At 34.5% G+C, this 20,978-nt stretch overlaps 2 protein-coding genes and 1 pseudogene across 3 annotated transcripts; all 3 read right to left on the bottom strand.

The window, feature by feature from the left end:
- Positions 1–543: 543 nt before the first annotated feature.
- On the bottom strand, positions 544–6,254 carry ERD1 (Clp ATPase). The gene is made up of 12 exons (XM_018118147.2): positions 5,149–6,254; positions 4,568–4,728; positions 4,239–4,468; positions 3,992–4,100; positions 3,785–3,915; positions 3,301–3,402; positions 2,933–3,214; positions 2,761–2,858; positions 2,357–2,651; positions 1,719–1,952; positions 1,304–1,537; positions 544–1,017 (listed from the first exon to the last, which is right to left on the bottom strand). The coding sequence occupies exons 1-12, from the start codon at positions 5,793–5,795 to the stop codon at positions 706–708; spliced, it is 2,835 nt and encodes a 944-aa protein (XP_017973636.2). The 5' UTR covers positions 5,796–6,254; the 3' UTR covers positions 544–705.
- Positions 6,255–9,003: 2,749 nt separating this feature from the next.
- On the bottom strand, positions 9,004–11,445 carry LOC18605237 (pentatricopeptide repeat-containing protein At3g12770 pseudogene; annotated as a pseudogene).
- A 38-nt stretch (positions 11,446–11,483) lies between these two features.
- Positions 11,484–19,610, bottom strand: LOC18605236 (forkhead-associated domain-containing protein / FHA domain-containing protein). Of its 2 annotated transcripts, none has more exons than XM_007038135.3 (12): positions 18,088–19,610; positions 17,646–17,780; positions 17,411–17,555; positions 16,534–16,806; positions 16,037–16,298; positions 15,428–15,594; positions 15,192–15,302; positions 14,601–14,652; positions 14,409–14,518; positions 13,679–13,807; positions 12,612–12,701; positions 11,484–12,242 (listed from the first exon to the last, which is right to left on the bottom strand). In XM_007038135.3, exons 1-12 carry the CDS (start codon positions 19,482–19,484, stop codon positions 11,709–11,711), a joined length of 3,405 nt encoding a protein of 1,134 aa, XP_007038197.3. In that variant the 5' UTR covers positions 19,485–19,610; the 3' UTR covers positions 11,484–11,708. The 2 variants fall into 2 exon arrangements, with proteins under 2 accessions (XP_007038197.3, XP_088660495.1); XM_088804369.1 differs by having other exon boundaries at positions 15,428–15,492.
- Between the last annotated feature and the right edge of the window lie 1,368 nt (positions 19,611–20,978).

The following is a 20,978-nucleotide window of genomic DNA, read 5'->3' as shown; positions in this document are numbered from 1 at the left end:
TTTCTTTTTTGGGATTTTACTTGGCAGAGTTTACTTCGCTGTTGTCTCACAAGCAGAGCGTCATCAGTACTGATTAAAATCTTAAAAAAATAATATTATAATATTTGATTTACAAAAAATTTATTAAAAATGCATTAATTTTTAAAATGACTTTTATGTATAAATACATGAAGTTAATATACTTGCATGATTTTTTATTTAAATTTTAATATATTGAAATTTGACACTAGCATGCCATATGCAGATATTAAATTACTAAAATTATATACCTTTTACTAATCTCAGGGGAAATCTTCTTTTTCTTGTTTTTGTTTTTGTTTTACTATCACTATTTTTTTACTGTAATCAAAGAACCACAACTTTTGAATATAAATAATTCCATGTTATTATTTTGAGTTGTAATCGTAAGATGCATACACTCTAATTCTAATGAATGCATACGTACTGTTGTTTATAATCAATTATAAAATCATTTCTTGCTTGATAAGGAAAATTGAAGAAATTCGCCATGGGAGAGGGGGGTAATGAAATACTACACCGGTATTGTTTGAGCTTTGAAACAACACTTTACTGAATTAACTTCAAAGGTTTACTTATATACAATTGAATACATTAATGTTACCCTAAACTACCAAAAAGAGAATTCCTATACTATTTACGCGTATAAGGTTACATCGTGAAGTTATATACTACTGGAATAAGTAACTAGAAGATAGATGCCGTATCAGACAAGCTGATGTTCCGATCTGACCGAATAGTAACAATGGGGTTTCCCGAAGCATCCAGATCAATCACAGCCGTTTCACCGGGTCTGTAATCTCCGGCCAGGAGTGCTTCACTCAAGGGATCTTCAACTATTGAGGTAACTGCCCTCCTAAGGGGCCGTGCACCAAAGGTCTGGTCATAGCCTTGTTCACAGATTAGATCCTTGATTGACTCAGACACCTCCAAACCAATTCCAAGAGACATGATCCTTGCCTTCACCTCTTGCAACATCAGGTTTACAATCTCAAGCATCTGAACAAGAAAAGAAAAACAGACAGACATGACCGACGGCTTTTTAGTATTGCATCATCCTAGATGAACAGACTTTACAGCCTTGAGTTACATCTCTCTCTCTCTCTCACTAATTTTTCAAGTTTGAAATATACAGCTTGTAAAAATACTCGGGACCCTAACCGAAAATTTAGCAGAAAGAGGTTAATTCAGACCTAGATTCTGGGGACAAAAAGAATATAAAAGGAACTCCCAAGAGATGAAGGAAAGATGTAATTGTTTAATGAATCAACAGAAAGTTACAAACCTGAGCTTTCTCAAGAGACCGAAATACAACTACTTCATCAATCCTGTTGAGTAACTCAGGACGAAAATATGCCTTCAGTTCTTCCATTACCAGAGCCTTCATTCCGGCGTATGAAGTTGATTTGTCATCCTCAAGCAAGAAACCAATGGAGCCATGTCTACCCTTTGCGATGGCAGAAGAACCCACATTCGAAGTCATCACCACCAGTGCATTCTTGAAAGATACTCTTCGACCCTGCTCAACAGAATATCGAACAAGAGACGGATGATCAACTAAATATCAATCCAAGCTATTGAATCTTAAGACTTCGTTCAGATGATAATTATTTATTTTTAAACATCTCAAGCAAAAAGCAAGATTCATTATTTTCATAAATACCAGCATATTAGCCAAGTGCACTTCACAACAAACGAACCTGAGAATCTGTAAGGTGGCCATCTTCAAACAATTGCAGAAGGATATTGAATATATCTGGATGAGCTTTCTCTATTTCATCAAGCAATAACAACGTGAATGGTCGTCTTCTAATAGCTTCTGTAAGCATACCACCCTCTTCATAACCTACATAACCTGGGGGTGATCCTATTAATTTACTCACTGTATGCCGCTCCATATATTCACTCATGTCCAATCTAAGCATGGCATCCTCCTACAATAATGGCATTAAAAGACATAAAGAGATCAGTAAGATTAAGCAGGTGCTAAAGGACTTGGGCAAGTGAGATTCACCAAAAACAAACCTTTGCACACATGGCGCTCAACTATTTATTAATAAGGGAAGAAAAAACATGATTCAAGAAGAACTCTCTTCCCTCTTTCCTTTCAGTCATACTGATAAATTATAATGGAAGACAAGAAGAATATTAACAGAAAAGGGATGAAAGGAAAATATAGTGGCTCGATAAATGACCCACATAGGCAAAATTTTGCCAGAAATGAAATTTCAGTATTTCCTAATAAGTCTAATCATACAAAAAAGTTTACTACTGAAAGGCTATACTTTAAAACTGATTTCAAGGAGGGAAATGCATGAATGATAGCATGAAGCCTTACCGACCCAAAATAGCACGCTGCTAAAGCTTTAGTTAATTCAGTTTTGCCAACCCCAGTTGGACCACAGAAGATCATTGCAGCAATTGGTCTATCAGGATCCTTCAGCCCAACCCGGGATCTCTTAACAGCTCGAGAAATGGCAGCAACAGCCTCATCCTGACCAATAACTCTTTTCTTAAGCTGCTCGTCAAGGCCTAGTAGAAGCACTCTCTCGTCTGCAGTGATCTGCTGCACTGGGATCCCTGACCAAACTGAAGCAATGGCTGCAATTTCTTCAGGTCCCACCATTATAGGTCTGAAAGAATCACCACAAGAAATTGAGTTAGAAACCAGGCAGAGCCTAGAGGACCAAGAACCTATTAAATTTATCCTTCAACATGACTCCAGAAAAACTAAAAGCTTACTCATCATTATCTGAAGTCAAAGGGGATTCTAAAAGGAGTTCACTAGAATCATCCTCATTGGAAGCACCATCATCATGTTTCAACCTATTGGCCATAACCTAATCATGGTACCAAAAGGAGGTTAACACCAAATTAAAAAAACTACAAGTACATCATGAGAAAAAGATATTACCACTTCATGCATGGCTTGAACAGTTCTGATCTCTTGCCAATAATCATTTGGTGCTTTTGAGAGAATACCAGTTTCTTGCTCTCTTTTCCTCTTAAATGCCTCAATACGAGCTCTACTTCCAGCCTCATCAATGAGATCAATTGCTTTATCCGGAAGATACCTGTCAGGAATGTATCTTGCTGACAGGTATACAGCTGCATTTATTGCTTCCAGAGTGTATCTGCAGTGGTGATGGAACTCATATTTCTCACGCAAACCAAGCAGTATCCTAACTGCATCCTCCTATAAGTAATGACATCAAATCCAAATAAGAGAAGAGGGAAATAAACAATAAGTTACATATGGAATGGATTGTACTTCAAAAGAACCTGGCTTGGCTCATTAATCCACACTGGCTGGAATCTTCGTGCCAATGCTTTATCCTTTTCAAATTGGGTCCTATATTCCCCTATAGTTGTTGATGCGATACACTGCAAGCAAAATAATAGCAAAGCCCGATCAAAAATGGACAAAAAGGGCTTCATTGATGGGCAGAGCTTAGTCCTCAAAAGGACATATTATGGTATGGCAACAATAATAAAAAGAAATGCAGCAACTGTACTAATATCTTAAGGCAGCCCCTGAATTGGTCCTTCTATGGACTAGGACTCTTTCAAGAAAAATTTCAATGAGCTGAAATTTCTCAAGTTTGGACTTCTACCTTTTCTCTCTTTGCTCCCTCTCTATAACCAAAATATCAATGCTGTTATTATTTAATTTCTAAATTTCATCTTCAACGACTGTTGTAACAGCATGCCTATGTTTTTGGCATTTCAGGTTCTCTATAAAAAGGACGATATGAGAAACAGTTACCTGTAATTCACCCCTCCCAAGTGCAGGCTTCAATAGATTGGCAATGTCGAGACCAGATCCCTTGTTTCCTCGGCCAACTGTACCAGATCCAATAAGTGTGTGGACTTCATCAATAAAAAGAATGACATCACCTGCAGAACAAGTACATCAAGTATGAGTAACAATAAAATATACTTCAGCTTCCAAAAAAGCAATCATCGTAGGCACCTGATTTTATTGTCTCGCTTAGTAAAGCAGTAACACGTGCCTCTAATTCTCCCCTCTCCTTCGCACCAGCCATCAATAGTCCTATGTCCAAGGACATTATTCTTTTATTCTGTGCACAGAAAGAGCAATAAAGCCAATTAAATTTGGAGATACACCCATGCAAAAAGTATGAATATTGGCATTTAGATGGAGTAAAAAAGAACTAGCTATACTATTTAGAACATCAATCACTTGTGAAGAGACAGACCAAGAGAAATGCAGGAGTTTCTGCCTCTGCAATACTAATTGCAAGTCCTTCAGCAATGGCTGTTTTTCCGACCCCACTTTCACCGAGAAGAATAGGGTTATTCTTGGTCCTGCGACAAAGGATCTGAACAACTCTTTGAACTTCAGTCTCTCTGCCAATAACAGGATCGATGAGTCCTTCAATTGCACGAGCTGTAAGATCCACGCAGAATTGAGCCAAAGCACTTTTCCCTAACAATCACATGTGAGAGACAAAGCATTATCCTCTGTTGTTCTAATAAGAATCTAAAAAGAAAAAAATAAAAGAGGAGGATCAGATCAAATTTCTACCTCTTGCCTTGTCAGGGGATCTCAAAACAGTGGCATTACCAGAAAGAGATTTTTCACGCATCTTTTTTGATGGCACTGAAGGTTCACGACCATCTTTTGCAAGCTCCCCTTGCAGTCTGGTGACTGCTGCATCTGCCAAATGATTCAGATCTGCTCCCAATCTGAGATTGTCAATACAAAATTAATGACATAAAAGTTGCATGATGCAATGACTTAGAATGGTATGAACTGTGCTTAACCACCAAAGACATCTTCATTCATAAAAAATCTAACATAAAAGTCCAATGTTAAAATTCTTTAAATTGTAAGAACTCTATAGTACATTATTTTCTTTTCCTGTTTTTGCCCCTGTTTGCATGACTACATACATTGCAAAGTGGAAGCACTTAACATCACCGTAAAATATCATAACGAAACAATATATATCATGCTTCCTCAGCAAGCTTCTGAATTAACTACCTAATAAATTCAAATATCAGATAATTCAAAACAAAACAAGACAACCCAAGTTCATGTTCTACAAAAATGTTCCAGCAGCAAAAAGGAAACAATTTGCTTATTAAAAAAATACAAAAAGTTACCTTTTAAGGACCCGACCAGCACTTCCATCATCAACGGTAAGCAGACCAATAGCAATATGCTCAGGTGCGATAAAATTATACCCCATAGTTCTCGAATACTCCACAGCAGCCTCGAAAACCCGTTTCGTGCTAATAGAAAACGGCACATCCGTTGAAGAAACAATAGACCCTTCTTGTTTACCCGACCCAGAACCCGTATCCTCACCCGAATCAGGATTACTACTCTGCCAAATGCTACGAACAGCCTCACGAGCCTTATCAATTTTTATGCCTGACCCCAAAAAACCATTGGGGTCGCGATCTTCACCGATCAATCCCAGCAAAAGATGCTGGGTAAAAACCATGTCTTTGCCTAGAGATTTGGCTTCTCTCTGAGAAAGGATCACGGCTTTGATTGCTCGTTCTGTAAAACGCTCGAAAACTGCAGAAGTATGAAGGGGTTTTCTTCTTTTACGAGAATGGGAGTGTTTAACGCGAATAAAGTTATTGTAACGCGAGATTGAGAGGCCAAAACAAGAAGAATTTGAAGAAGAAATTGAATTATTGTTATTTGGGTGGAACTGGAAAGGCAAACGTGGAGGTGATGAAGGATGGGAAAATAGGCAACGTGAGTGTATTGGTAGAGAGGAAGAACATAAAACTTCCATGTTTTCTGGGGCCAAAATTTCGTGTTTAGTTTTTTTTTTTTTTCTCCCCCTCTCTCTTTCAGTTACCAAGTTTCATTAATGATGTAAGGAAATGCAGGAAGGAGAAAATACAGGCTGAGTATGAGTTGATGTCCAATTTGAAGGATATTTTTTGGGGGGGCTGTCGGGTGAAGGAAGAAAGGAGAGGTAGAAGAAAGGGATGGAGTAGAAGAGTTGGATTGACACGTCAAGCCACCACCCTCTTTGTTGTGTTGTGACCCAAAAACAAAAATTTCCCTTTTAAAATGTGAGGAAAAAAACCCTCAAAAAAAGTCTACCTTTTGCATCAGGCTTTGGACTAGTCGCGCACGCAAGTGAAACAAGCAAAGAATAATGTTGGAAGCTTTTCCGGAGCCAAAAGTGCCAAGTCCCTGCCTGACAGAGCCAAAATTATGGTACCGTCCAGACTTGGCTGGCTCGAGCCTCAAGACCCACGTTTGAGTTTGGCTTCCACGGTTGGTTGGGGGTTTAGAATCTTCCCTCGGGGTTCCGACCTGGTACTTTCAACGAAGCAACATATGAACCCACGGGTGCTGTCTCAATCTCACTTAATCATCAAGGTCTGGCAAACAATTATGGATAAGCAATCCATGTGAAGTGGAATGTTAATACCCCATCCACATCAACAGTGTCTTCATATTAGAGTGATTGGACTTTTTCCATGAATATGAGTGCACAAATGTGGAAAATGCATTCATGTTCATAGAAACTTTACCATGTGAAAGTTGCAAAAACCAAATATTATATGCATAACTGTGTCTTTTAGTTGCACGTTTATAAACATTAACATATATAACATGCTATATTTAGAATATAATTATGGAAACATTAACATGCATAATATGCCATATTTAGAATTTTTTAATTTATTTTTAATTAGCAATTGTATACAAAAAACAAATATTTTTATAACGTAAAGTTAGTTGTTTATAAATAAAATATAATTAATATTTTAATTATATATAATTGAAATTTTGTAATGTTAATCTATAAATTATTCAATACTATTAGAATTAAGAAATATATTTTTACTAAAAATCATTCAATACAATTTGAATTCATATTTACAAATCAAATAATTTTTATTAATATTTATAATAAAAAGTTATTTTTAATGAAAGTTTTTCGATACCTATATATTTAAAAAATAGATAAATCTTATTGATTATTAATAGTAAAAAAAATTAAAACAGTAAATTAAAAATATAATGAACAAATATGATTATTTTTATTTTTATTTATTTATTCATTTTATGCTGACGTCACACGAATTTTATATATTTCAATAAGTTATCACCTGAAAAAGTGATTGCATAATCTTGCGTGTAATACCTTCATGAACGCATAAGGATGTTGTTATCACCAATTAAACAGGCCGCTGGCCAGGCCGTTGGGACTACCTGTCATAACGACCACGTTGAGTTTATAAACGTGGCGTTGTTGCCAAGAAGAGCAGTAATGAGCTCCACCAGCTCCTCCTCTCTAGGCAAGGAGGGTAGCATGGGCCCCAAATTTTTAAAGTTTTTATTTATTATATATTTTTTAATATTTTTCAAAATAAATTTTTTATTTAATAATTAATATCAATAAAAACTAATAAAATACCTCACAAGATCCACTCAACTTTAACCTAAATTTAAGTCTTCCCACACTTATTTCTCTTTCACTTATTGAAAATATTTATGAGCTTATCAAGAACGAGAATCACTTATCATTATTGTAAAAATTAAAAAGAGATAAAATTTTTTATTTATTATTATTATTATTATTATTATTATTATTATTTATTTTATTTACTTATATATTCATAATTTATATAATTTTTTTTTTAAATTTCTACGAATCATCAGTTATATATTTTTTTATTATATAAATTCTATCTTCTATTTATCATGTTCTATTTTTTATTATATGAATTTTATTTTTTATAATTTTAATCTTTAAAAATTAAAAAATTATTTTGTAATTCTATATAAATTTTATTTTCTATGATTTTAAACTTTAAAAATTAAAAAATTATTATGTAATTTTCAAAAATAAATTGTAACATTACACTATTGATTGTTGTTTAAAATTTCATCACTGTATAAAATTTTTTTATTAATCCTAATTAATAAATTAATTCATTTTATTTTAACTTTTTCGATTTTTACAACAACTATAAAGAGAGTTTTTACAATAATGAAAATTGTGAAAATAAGATTTTAGAACAAAATGGATGATAAATAATTTAGTTGTTTATATTGAAAAAGACATTACTAATCTTTTTCAGTGTAAAATTAATAATTAATGAATTGAAATTCAAAAAATATTGTCGAACATAACTTTTTTAAAAGACTATTATAAGTCTTTTTTATTATTCTTTTTCATTTATATATTATATAAAATTATTATTTGTTATGAATCTTCTAATTGTTGTTTAAATTCAACTTATTAGTTTTAAAAAATTTTCGCATTATTATTGTTGTTTATATTTGTTTATTTTTTTATTTTTATTCTATTTAATTATATGTTCATAGTTTCTGTAAAATTTCTTTTCTAAATTTCTACGAACCATCAACCAAGTTCTTTATTATTATTATTCTTATTGTTATTATTACATAAGTTCTATCTTCTACTTATCATGTTTTTCTTATTACATAAAATTTATTTTTTATGATCTTAGTATTTAAAAATTAAAAATTATTATATAATTCTCAAATATAAATTATAGAATTACATTGTTGATTGTTGTTTAAAAGTTTATTAATTTATTACTTTTTTAATTAATCTTAATAGATAGATTAATTGACTTTATTTTAACCTTTTTTATTTTTACAACAACTTTGGAGTGCCTTTTCAACAGTAAAAATTGTAAAACAAGATTTTAAAACAAAATGAATAATGAATAATCTAATTATTTGTATTAAAAAAGACATTACAAATCTTCTCAACACAGATTCAATAATTAATAAATTAAAATTCAAAAAATATTGTCGAACACAATTTTTTTTAAAGATTGTTATACATTTTTTATTTATATGTTATACAAAATTATTATTTATTATAAATATTTTAATTATTGATTAAATTTAATTTATTAATTTTAAAAATTTTAATTTTTATTTTTCTTCTACTTTTAACTCAATAAAAATTGATTAGCTCCGACCGTATCCTCTCCAAGATTCAGTTTTTCTAGGGAGGTAAGGGATTCAATTGCCTGATCGAGTTCACTCAAAACAACATTGAAAATCAAAGCCTGAAATAGTTTCTCGTCCAAACATCCTATGGAAAGCCGCGGTACAGGGTTCAGCATTTTGGCGGCTTACCAATAATCATTGCATGAGCAAGTTCCATCTTGAAAGTGATGGAACCGATTTGCATCTCTAACAACAATCTTCCGGCCGTAAACATAGGAGACAAACTTGAATGCTGAGTGGCAATCACTGCAGATCCGCAGATTTTTTGTGATGTGAATTGCTATTTCTGGATCAATCTTCATGATTCCAAAGGCCACAGCGAGCTTTTCACTGTGATAGCTTAAAATGTGCTCCTTGTCTTCCTCTTCTACATCATGTAGGACACATGAAAGGTCCGGCACGTAGCCAACCATCTTCATCTCAACTGCCATGCTCTCTACCTTCCTGTAAACTTCCTGCCAGTATGGGTTCACTCGATCAGCTGTATGGAAGCCATGAACCTCTTTACCAAACTCAATCACACTGAATGCTGAAGGCTTTCTCAATCCCCTATCCTTCATATCTTGCCTCAACTTCCCAACTTCTTGCCATCTGTTAGAAGCTGCATATATGTTTGACATTAGTACATAGTATCCAGCATGCTCTGGTTCAAGTTGGAATAAGCTTCTAGCTGCAATTTCCCCTAATTCAGTATCCCCATGGATTCTGCAAGCCAAAAGCAAAGCCCCCCAAACACCATCACTTTGTGGTATTGGCATCTGTTGAATCATATCAAAAGCTTCATTCAGGAGTCCAGCTCTGCCTAGCATGTCAACCATGCAAGCATAGTGTTTCGCCTGGGGTGTCACAGAGTGCTTTTTCATATCTGCAAAACATTTCCTACCCTCGTCAATAAGACCTGCATGACCACAGGCAGAAAGGAGAGAGGTAAAAGTAATATGGTCTGGCTCAACGCCTGCTTGTAGCATTTGTGAGAAGAGATTCAATGCTTCTTTTCCATATCCATGCATGCCATACCCAGAAATTACCACATTCCATGAGGTGGCATTCCGTTCGCTCAGATGAATATCATTAAATATCCTTGTAGCGGTGTCTAAATCCCCACATTTAGCATACATATCCATTAGTGCATTACGAAGAGTTGCATCTATTTTAATTTTTTCATCGATCACAAGATTGTGGAGTTTCCTTCCTAGATGTTGAGAACCCAAATAAGCACAGGCAGATACCATGATCAATGCCGTCACTGGATTAGGCTTACACCCAGAATCCAGCATCTCCTCAAAAAGTAACAACGCTTCACTAGCTTGACCATTTTGAGTATAACACGAAAGCATAGAATTCCATGAGATACCATCTCTTTCCTCCATCAAATCAAAAACCAGGCGAGCCTTGCTCACATTCCCACATTTTGCATACATGGCAATAATTGCATTCTCAACAGAGACATCCGCCAAAAACCCATTACAAATGGCATAAGCATGAACTATTTTAGCTTTCATGGTATCCCCCAACTGACCAACCGCAGAGGCAACACTCACAATGGCCACTGCATCAGCCAAAACACCGTCGAGTTGCATTTTTTGGAACAACAGAAGAGCTTTATGGGGCTGTTCAGCCTGTTCATAGGCCGTGATCATGGCAGTCCAGCAAACAAGATCCCTCATTAGCATTTTATCAAATATCTTAAAACCCTCATCAGTTTGGCCACATTTTGCATACATGTCAACTAAAGCAGCCTCAACGTACAAATCAAAATCAAACCCAGTTCTTATAGCATCCCCATGAACAAATTTCCCTTCAATAATCAACGATTTCGAAGCGCATGCTTTGAGAACAAATGGGAAAGTGTAGTTATTAGGGGCAATATCAGTTTTACGCATAAAAGAGTATAACTCCAATGCTTCAACGTGGCAGCCACCATTTGCATATGCCCGAATCATTGTATTCCAAAGAAAAGAATTGGATTTTTCACCGAGGATAGTATCGAACACTGAGCGAGCACTGTTATTGTCTCCAAATTTGGCATATTTGATGATAATTTGGGCTCCCAAATGTGAGTTACGCTTGATAATGCCTGAAGCAGTAAGAGAAGAATGTATCTGCTTGAGTAAAGCCGACCCATTGCAGGAATTAAGAAGTCTATTGCAAAGGTTCTCTGTTAAGTCATGAAATGAATTGAAGGCATAGTTGGTGTTGAGTGAAGCTAGAGAAGAAGGGTTTACGAGAGGTTTACAGGAGACATGGAAGTGGTAGCGGTGCCAGGAACCCAGACGGTGCATAACTTTCGGTTTATTCCGGGAACCAGGGTCATGTTTCTTGCTTCCTTTTGTTAGTGAAGGCAGCAGAACATGGAGCTGAGTTAATTGACACCTGGAGTTGCTCTTTCCTTCAAAGTGAAGAAGGAAATTTTCTACCATTACAAGGTACGGGATTGGGGCAAATTGGACGTGTATGAACGTTCAAAATCTTACAAATGGATCCTATGATCCGTTTATTTATATTCCTTAGAATAATAGTGTTTTTTTTTTCTACAGCACATAACGAATTAAACTAAAGGAATCTCATAGCAGGATGTCTTCATCTCAAGCTTAAGTTACATAGATCGATCAAAGAAAACTTGCCATACAGTAAATTACAGGCTACAAATTTGGTGCATGGCCCAAATTGCCATGGTAAAAACCGCGGGAAAGTATCAACAACTCTGAGATGAGTCAACCTGGCTCCAGAGCTTCTCAGCGTAAGTTTTATCCTCTTCTTTCTCCTCTGCAACATAATTAGTTGCCTCACTTACTTCCTCATCTTCATCTGGAACCTCTTCCATCATATTTTCTGTAATTTCTACTTCTACAAGGCTCTTTGTCTTTCGTTCTGAAAGTTCAGCTAATGCCTCCCTCATGGCCTGTGCTGTTGCTGGTCTGTCTCTTGACCCATATTTGGGAGCAGGCACAACAAATGGTAGGGCAATATCATCCAACTTTGTGCTACTTTGATTAGCAATGCACTTGGTTTCCGTCGGGGGAAACAAAAAAATGATCCCAAGTTCATAGTTACAGATGTGAAGCCTGGAAGTGATCAAAGACTTGGTTTTATCAAGTCCACTGGCTTTTATCCCAACAGAGCCAGAAATAGGCCTTCCCCAGGCAGCTGCACTAAAATTATGAGATCCACAGTAAACCCAACCAAATGAAGATGAGCCTGTCTTTGACCAGAAGCGCCTCCGTGCCACCTGCTTAGTATTTGCACTATGCTCATTTAGTTTTTTTCTAAAATATTGAAGTCCACAAGCATTTGGCAATATGAAAAAGGATACTCAAAGTTACAGAAACAACATGAACACAAATAAGACAGACAGTCTTGGGTTTAGGAGGCAAGTCAAACTGCACTCTACTGTTATATCCTGAAAGCACAATGATAGCGGCTCAAACAACGTCATAGTTCACAAAGAAATCCATTACACTTATCATGTTTTAGGCAGTTTACTTCAGACTATAGATAACGCATATGTAGAACCAGATATCTTAATTTAATCAGACTCAGGATTCATGAATTGTTTGTTCAAGAAATTTTCTAACCATTCAAAAAGCAGGTACATTACCTTAACATGCATTGGATGCCCTTCCCTATTGCAGGGAGAAGGAACTGCATCATGAAGTATGCCCACATTTCTCAATCTTTGCCATGTTTTCTGAACCAAATGTATGATAAACAAAAGTGTGAAAAAAAATACAGGAAATTACAACCATTAGGCATAGGTACAACATGTGACAAAACATCAGTGTATTGTTATAACTTGACACAAATTACCTTCTTGAAAACTACCATATTCCTATCTGCAGGACCATCAGTTTGTAGTCCAAAGATCTACAGACATTTCCCAACCATGTAGATCATTTTTTTTTTTGTACTGAGTTCTAATTCAGAGTTTGGTAGACCTTTACGATCTAGGAAGGAAGATACATATGTTTTATGACAAGCACAATTTTCGCTCATACTTTTCACATAAAATTGGGAGACAAATTCATGATTCTTTTGCTCAACTTAGGACCTATAGACAAAACGTGTCAAAAAAATTCACACATTATAAATGCCACAGTAACCTCAAAAGGCATGATTGATGTGACTTTGCAAGAGAATCAAAGCATGCATCCAAATGGAACAGTACTCTGACTGCTTTGTTGTTTTTGAATCTTATTCAATAAACTCCAAGAAAATGTTGAAGCCTCAGCCCAAAAAGTCGAAAAAAAAATAGTCAAACAGTGCATGAAAGTTATATATCATCCAAATGCAGTACAATGCACTGAAAATGTGATCCATATCAGAGATACATCTTATATTTTTTTTCTTGAACATTACGGTTTCACTATTCAGCCATAAGTTATTATTTCAAGCAAATAACATTACCCATGTTCTCTGGACTCCAGTGTGGTTATCAGACACATTGCATCAGACAGAAGTATATTAAATCTTATAGTGGTTTTCTTTATCTTGGGGGGGCACAAGAGTCAAACATGTCAAATCCAACGGGACTATGTTAAACTTTTTGCAAGTTGTTCATTCTTGCTGGAGGGTTTAAGAGTGAAACCCACGCCAATTGAGGTGTTCAATGCATCTGAACATATAAGATAGGAGTAAGTCAAGAGTCAAGAGTAACAGAGACCTTACCTCTGAAAAGCAAAGAATTTTCCTAGTAGGGGAGATGCCATTACATGCATTTTTCACCCGCTCAATAGTAGGAAAAAGAATTTTAATGGATGGATTTCTCACTTCTTGACTAGCAGTCCAGCAGCCCCACTGTCAAGCAACACTATATTACTGTATATATGTATAGATCTAATATATATAATAAAAGTACAGATATCAGAAAACTTTTTGATTGACGAAAAGTCACATTTATTCATTATATTTCTACATTTGCCATTTTGAAAAACTTTTATTATTAATATTAATAAGATTTAACTAATTTATAAATATGTAAGAATTCTAACTGTATTGAATGACTTTAATTAAAATTTTTTTTTATTATAAATACTAATAAGATTTATCCAATTTATAAATAAGAATTCTAATTGCATTCAATGACTTTTATATCAAAATTTGTTTTTCTTAATTCTAATGGTATTGAATAATTCTTTTAAAAAAAAATGGTATTGAATAATTTATAGATTAACTTTTGAAAAATTTTAATTTTATACAATTGGAACATCAATTGTCTTTTATATATAATTGTCTTTTATTTATAAACAATTAGCTTTATGCTTTAAAAACATTTGCATTTTCTATATAATTGTAATTTAAAAATAAATAAAAACAAGTATTTGCACAATGCTAATAAATATAAAAACATGATGTTCAACATTTTATACATACTGCCAAATCAAAGTTTGTATGTTACCTCTGGATCAGACTCCTCTGAATCAAAAATTTGTGATGACTTCTTTCCTACAGATGCTGCAAAAGCAGCTAGAAACTGTGCACTGACAGATGAGCCAATTGAGGATGCACCTTGTAAAACAGAACATATATCAGACAAAACTAATAAGAAAACTAAGTGGCTAACATCTAAGGTTAAAGACAAAACACTCACCATAAATGAAATCAGATTCTTGTGATTCAGGCCACTTGTAGCGACCTAAAACCTATAGAATGCGAAAGGAGATTTTCAGAAAATAATCAGATCTTGACAAGTAATGTAACATGATATAGGTACAGTTTGACAATTAATTGTTTCAATTACTAATCAACCAAAATGCAGGAAATTTTTTAGTTTCAGACTCCAACCACAAAAGCAGATTCAACAATCCCATGAAATCATGTTGCTACAGATTCCAACCTCTAACAAACCTTGAGATGGCTTTCAAATGCCTTGCTAGGCCATGTTTAATAAAAAATATGCTTGAATAAACTGATTATACAAACCTATAGAATCACTATCTAGAAGGTCAAAATTATCAAATAGAACTTGAAGATTTTTGAAAACCTCTAAAAAAAAGCTGGCAGCCATTTTTGTGATTTTAATATACAATAAACAGCATGAAACCGTAATTATGATAAATAGACTTTGCAATAATAACACATTATGATATATAGTTAACACCGGCAGTCAAGTATCAAAATAATGCACAAATGAAATTCATAGAAACATTACTAAAATTATTGAAGTCAATCATTTCCTTACCTCCTGAAGTCGCCAGAGGCCTGTACACCTCTGAACTGAAGCAATGAGAGAGCATAATGCAACAATATTTTGAGCTTGCATCAGTTTTGACAAATCAAAAAACCTTGGTCCCTGCACAAATCAACACATTATATGCATTAAATAGGTTCACTAAAAATCTGAACAGATAACGTTGAATGATTAGCCACAAGCTGAATAACATCATAACATATCAACTAAATAGCAAAAATACCTGCCTGTGACACATGCAGTACCAACTGTACTTTCTTGTTGTTTCCCCCAAAAGTAGCTGTAAGGGCTTCTTCACGATACACATATCCATGGAATTCAAAGAATCCCATATCCCATAATGGAGAAACCCATTTAGCGACATTTCTAGGAAGAAAACCAAGTTGAATGCAATCTATGCTAGCCAAAAAAAGAAAAACATAATTGTCATTGTAGCTAAAAGCAAGAAGAGTTCCAACTTATAAGATATTATCAATTAAAGGGAAAAAGGCATCAATACCAATGGGTCCTTAACCTTAAACCATAACAACAGTTTTAAAAAATCCATGATGATGTCCGCTAAAATGCTTCACCAGGAAGAAACTCAAAGTTGACAGAAATACCAAATCTCAGTAAAGAAGGGAAATGTTTGCAACAAAACTTCCAATTCCATAAGGTTTCTAATAAATAAAGATGATCCCACATATGTAGCAGTCACGTTTGCTAGTTTTTGGCTCTTTTTCTAGTCACTACGTGATAGAACTACTGAAATATCCACTATTTTAGGACAATATCAAATGCACATATTATCAACTTGCAAAAATGTCTAATTCCAAATCAAGTTATAAAAATTTTACCTCTTCCGGAGAGCTCATCAGGGTTAGGAACAAGAACACTCACAGCATTCTCATCTGCAGGGATATTTGTGTTTCTTCTCAGAACAACATCCAACATCCCATATGCATTTTCACAAGTTTTGCCAAGAAATAAAGCCAGTTTCTTAAGTAGTGCAGCATTTGTGTCTGCTGCAGTGCGGAAAAGGTGGCTTAAACCAACCACAGATGCTTCAACCAGACCAAGAAACTTCGCATCAAATGATGAGGTTGTAAACTGATTAGCCTGAAATGATAGTTAATAAGATTCCTTCCTATTGACTAACCTAATATAAAACACATGTAAAACACCAAAAACTCACCTCCATATTAAGATTGTGCAATACTTTCTAAATGCTACTTATTTCAATTCATTTATTATATAAGGAAATGGTCAGAACAATAGTGAAAACAGTCAGCCAGCTTAGCATATGAATCAGAGACGGAAGCATAATTAGAATGAAATGTGCAGATTATGATACCTTCAGTATTCTGTCAGAATGTATTCCAGGTATAGAAGCAACCAGGTGTCCTTCAGCACTGGTAAAGTCATACTTAGTCAACTCAACAATCCAATGAGCCTGACTAGGTACGTCAACAATAAGAGATGCCATAAAGCCAGCTAGTTGAGCACCAAAGTCAGATCTTGAACCTTGACTCATTTCTCCATAAGAAAATGAAAAAAGAGACAAATAATCAGATTCACTTCTGTGAGGAAAATCTTGCCACCAAACAGTGTTTGTCACACTCTCCCACTGCAGTTTTTATAAGAGAAAATAAATGAACTAAACAAGAACAATATAACATAATTGAACAGCTAGCATTTTTCAGTACAAAAAAACAAATAAAGAACAGCTAGCATTTTGATAGATAAATCAAACATAAACATTCTTCTGGGAATAGACTACGTAGCCGAGAGCAAATTAAACCCACAACTTGAAATCCATCCGATTCTTAGAAAAAGAGGAAATCTGTTTGGCCAAAAGGTTATTGCAAACAATAAAGACTAACAAGGGATACTGACTAAAGTTTCAATTGCCTCAGCAAACTCCAGCAATTAGGTAATTTGTGCGAAATTTGGTATTTGGATGAAAAGAAACACATATACGCAAGACATGCATGCATGGAGAGAAGAGTTAACGTACAGAGAGGCTCCATCAGCATAAGAGCAGGCAAACCAAATCAAATAGAGTCTACCACTCTTTAGAACATCAAGATATGGAAATCTGATTTAAAAACATTGAGGTAATCAGATTATGAAATTCAAAACTTATGTCTGCACCAATCAGCCACATGTTATTTCATATCTAGCAAAAACATAGTTAAAAAACAAATCACAAGACATTAAAAATCAATCACCTGTTTTGCAACTAAATTAGCAGAAGTAATGACAACACGGATACTATCCTCTCTTTGCAATACGAGCAATTTTGGGTGGTGGCAAGCGATGCCTCGTTTCTTGCGGTCATTACCAAAAGCAATAACCTCAGGGAATGGGGGAAACCTAATACAAAAAATATATATTAGAAAAAAAAATTAATTCCTATATTAGTCCATGTACCTTCTAATATAATAGATTAAGTAAACTACTTACACTACAACCAAGTTTGGAAAATCAGGGAAAGGCATGGAGCTTCTTGCATCAGGGCTTGAGCTCCAACATCTCTCAGCATTATGACATGCAACTGTTACAGGCAGATGGCAAGGAATTTCACAGTGTGATAAAAACCTACCAAAAAGACTCCATTAGATGAGGATGCAGAAATTATGATTAAGAGTAGGTAGAATTGCAATAATATGAAAGGAAAGATATACATAAAGTAACTTATCAAAATGGTAATGCAAAACAAAGTTAGCCAAATTTTTTTGCCATAGCAATGAATACATGCAAGATGCAAAAGCAATCATGTAATGCTTTCTACAGAAAATCATGTAGTTATAGCAGCTCTAACTGACTTATAAACAGGAATCCTCTAAGGGCACTCATCAGTGGAGACTATTTAGTCAGGAAAGCAAAAGAGAAGGGACAACTTTACCATAAAATGTCACTTGTAAACGTAGCAATGAATATCTTTGAAATGCTTTCAACAGGATATAGAAGTTCATGCAAGGAAACAAGAGTATGGTGATTTGATGATCCGCAGTCCAAATAAGCGAGGCGATTGAGGTAAAACATCTTCCCAGGTGCTGAACAAGAGCTCGTAAAAGTCTTGCTTGTACCAACACCATCAATGTCAGGAGCATTTTCCTTCTCAGCACAGTTCAATGATGACATTCCAGGCCTGTAATTGGCAGTAGCATCCTTACCACAGCCTTCAACAGTGCCTTCTCCACATGGAAGGTCACTTGGTAAAAGGTCACCAATTAAGCTGTGGTTTGCCTCTGAAGTCGTCATAATTTTAAATGAATTAGGCTGCACAGGGCTGTCCTTCTTATCAGATGATTGTGGCTCTTGCCTGCAAAGAGGGAAGATGCTACCCACCTCCTCTTCTCTGCCAATTGCAAATTCCATCCTATTACTTAATGTCAACCCCAGAAATCTGTTGCGTCCAGAATCTGAAATATCACATTGCCTAATGCAAGAGATGGGGTCATCACTGTGTAATATACTACAGCAGTGACTTAAAATAAACTTGGCTCTCCCCATTACATCTCTAGATTTAAATCCAGATAAGTCACAACCTATGGTCATCTCATTACTTGAGATAGCAAAAACCCTTTTGTTCCTCTTCCCACTGGACAGTGTTCCTTGGGAATGTCTTGACGAAGCCATTGCCCCGAGCAACAGTGGCCTAACACCAGGCACCTCATCCAAATCAGAAACCACTTCCTCCTTAAACACAATCCCTTGAATCATAAACCCGATTCGTACCCTTAAACTACACTCACTTTCATTCCCACAGACAAGCAAAACCTCATCACCAGCAAATAATTCCCTAACCATACCCCTTTTGACCCTAACCCCATTCACATAAACCCCATTCAAAGAAACCCGAACCCTAGAAAATCCTAAAATCTCTGTCTCTTTCTCTTTCTCTTTATCTTCCAGTTCATCATCAGACAACAAAAATCTTCTCCTGAATTCACTAACGAAAAAACTAAGATCATCCAACAAAATTGTTCCATCGAGAATAAATATTTTACGGTCAACGCTATCATATAAAATCTGGCAATGCTGTTTACTTACGAACCGACTGTCGAACGTGAAGTCACAGGAAGAGTTGGCTCGACCGATGATGTAAGGCCGGTCCGACTCGAGGCGGAGCAAGTAGATAGGCGAACCGGTGGTGGTAGAAACCAGAGGGAGATCGAAGCTCTTGAGTTCGATGAATGCTGATTTATTAAGGGTTTTTGGTTTTTTGCGAGGGAAATGGGGATTCTCTTCGGTTCTCTTCTTATTTTTGTTCGGGAAAGAAAAAACTGAGTCTTTCATAAGAATGATTAGAAAAAAATAATTGATTTGTAATAATTATGAACAAAAGAATTGGAATGTGAATTGAACAAAAATTGGGGAAAAATGGAAGAGAAATTTGAGAGGGAAAAAGAAGGAACTCAAAAACCCTTGTTCCCGCATATAGGAAATGACAGTTAATTTTCCCTCCTAATTAAATGTTTCAGATTTCCCTTCATTATTTGGGCTAGGAGCTATCCAAGGACTCAAAGCCCAGCGTTTTAGTCAGGGCTTTGGGATAAAATTTTTTAATTTAAATCCAATATACAATACATAAAAGTTTTATTCTATTGAATAATAATTTAGTTTATTTAAATTAATTTCATATTTACAAATTTAATAATTTTTTATATAAACATGTATTATAATTATTTTTGTTATTTTGAAAAAGAAGAGATCCAAAACCTACAATTTAAATATAAAATTATATATCAACTATTAATCAAATATTTAGATATTAAAATAATATTTTTAATTATCTATGATTTCTTTTTAAAAATGAATCGAATTGTTTTGATGAAAAACAAAATCAACCCTTCGGATGGATTTGATTTCTCGGTTTTTAAAATTTAAAGATTTAATAGCTTTATATATCATTTTTAATTCTTTTACTTGAATTTTAAAATAAAATAAACTTTTTTTATTTTATAAAAAATAAAAGAAAATAAAATTTATTTTTAAAAAAATCGATTTAGTTCAAATAATTTCAAATTGTCACTTTATGAACCAAAAGCGGACTAATATTTTTATTATTCATGCCCAAGTCAAATGGGGTATTATTACTATGCAAATTAGTTTTCAGTTTTATCGATGTCTGTGCTCACTCTCGAAGGACAGAAGCGGAATTAGAGAGGAAAGTGTAATTTCCTTTTAAAATCCTCTTATTTGTATTAAATGAGCTGGGTTTTTAATGAGACAATATCCCCAGGATTAATTAAAAAAAATAAAGGAAAATAAAAGGGAGGCTTTTTGTATTATTTTTTAATGCAAAATTGTTGGTTGATAAGTAGGAGAATGTGAACATAGCCCATCATTAAGTCTTCAAATAATTAATTAATGTGGAGCATATTAAAAAGAAAAAAGAAGAAATGGGGCCTTTTAATCGTGATCAAAAAGGATATTTTTTTTCCTTTTTAAATAAACATAATATTTTTTAAGTGTCCATTTGATCGATGCTTATTATACTTCAACTTGTCTTCTTTCTTTCTTTATGTATATGCACAATTTAATTTGTTGGCCAATTATATACCAGAAAGATTATCCAAGTTGTGCATATAAAATCATCGAAGTGTTTACTTTGGCTTATTCAACTTTTTTGTGTTTGTCGCTTACTCCCTGATGCACGATCTGTTACATTAAAAAAAAAAAAAAACCCAGAAAAAAGTTGGTATTCATCCTCAGTGCTTCTCTATTTCTAGGAAGCTTAGCTTCAAATGCTTCCTTCAACTTTTGGCATATTTATATATATATATATAT

Source organism: Theobroma cacao, chromosome 3, assembly GCF_053813885.1.
Source record: "Theobroma cacao isolate CCN51 chromosome 3, ASM5381388v1, whole genome shotgun sequence".
In the NCBI taxonomy this organism is placed as follows: Eukaryota; Viridiplantae; Streptophyta; class Magnoliopsida; order Malvales; family Malvaceae; genus Theobroma; species Theobroma cacao.
This window is presented reverse-complemented; position numbering and strand designations above follow the sequence as displayed.

Coding starts and splice junctions, on each gene's coding strand:
- ERD1 (XM_018118147.2), bottom strand. CDS start 5,795: ATGGAAGTTTTATGTTCTTCCTCTCTACCAATACACTCACGTTGCCTA. Junction 4,101..4,238: donor AAACTCCTGCATTTCTCTTG/GTCTGTCTCTTC, acceptor TTCTGTGCACAG/AATAAAAGAATAATGTCCTT. Junction 1,953..2,356: donor CAGCGTGCTATTTTGGGTCG/GTAAGGCTTCAT, acceptor CCATTATTGTAG/GAGGATGCCATGCTTAGATT.
- LOC18605236 (XM_007038135.3), bottom strand. CDS start 19,484: ATGAAAGACTCAGTTTTTTCTTTCCCGAACAAAAATAAGAAGAGAACC. Junction 14,653..15,191: donor GCCTCTGGCGACTTCAGGAG/GTAAGGAAATGA, acceptor CGCATTCTATAG/GTTTTAGGTCGCTACAAGTG. Junction 14,519..14,600: donor AGAATCTGATTTCATTTATG/GTGAGTGTTTTG, acceptor CTGTTTTACAAG/GTGCATCCTCAATTGGCTCA.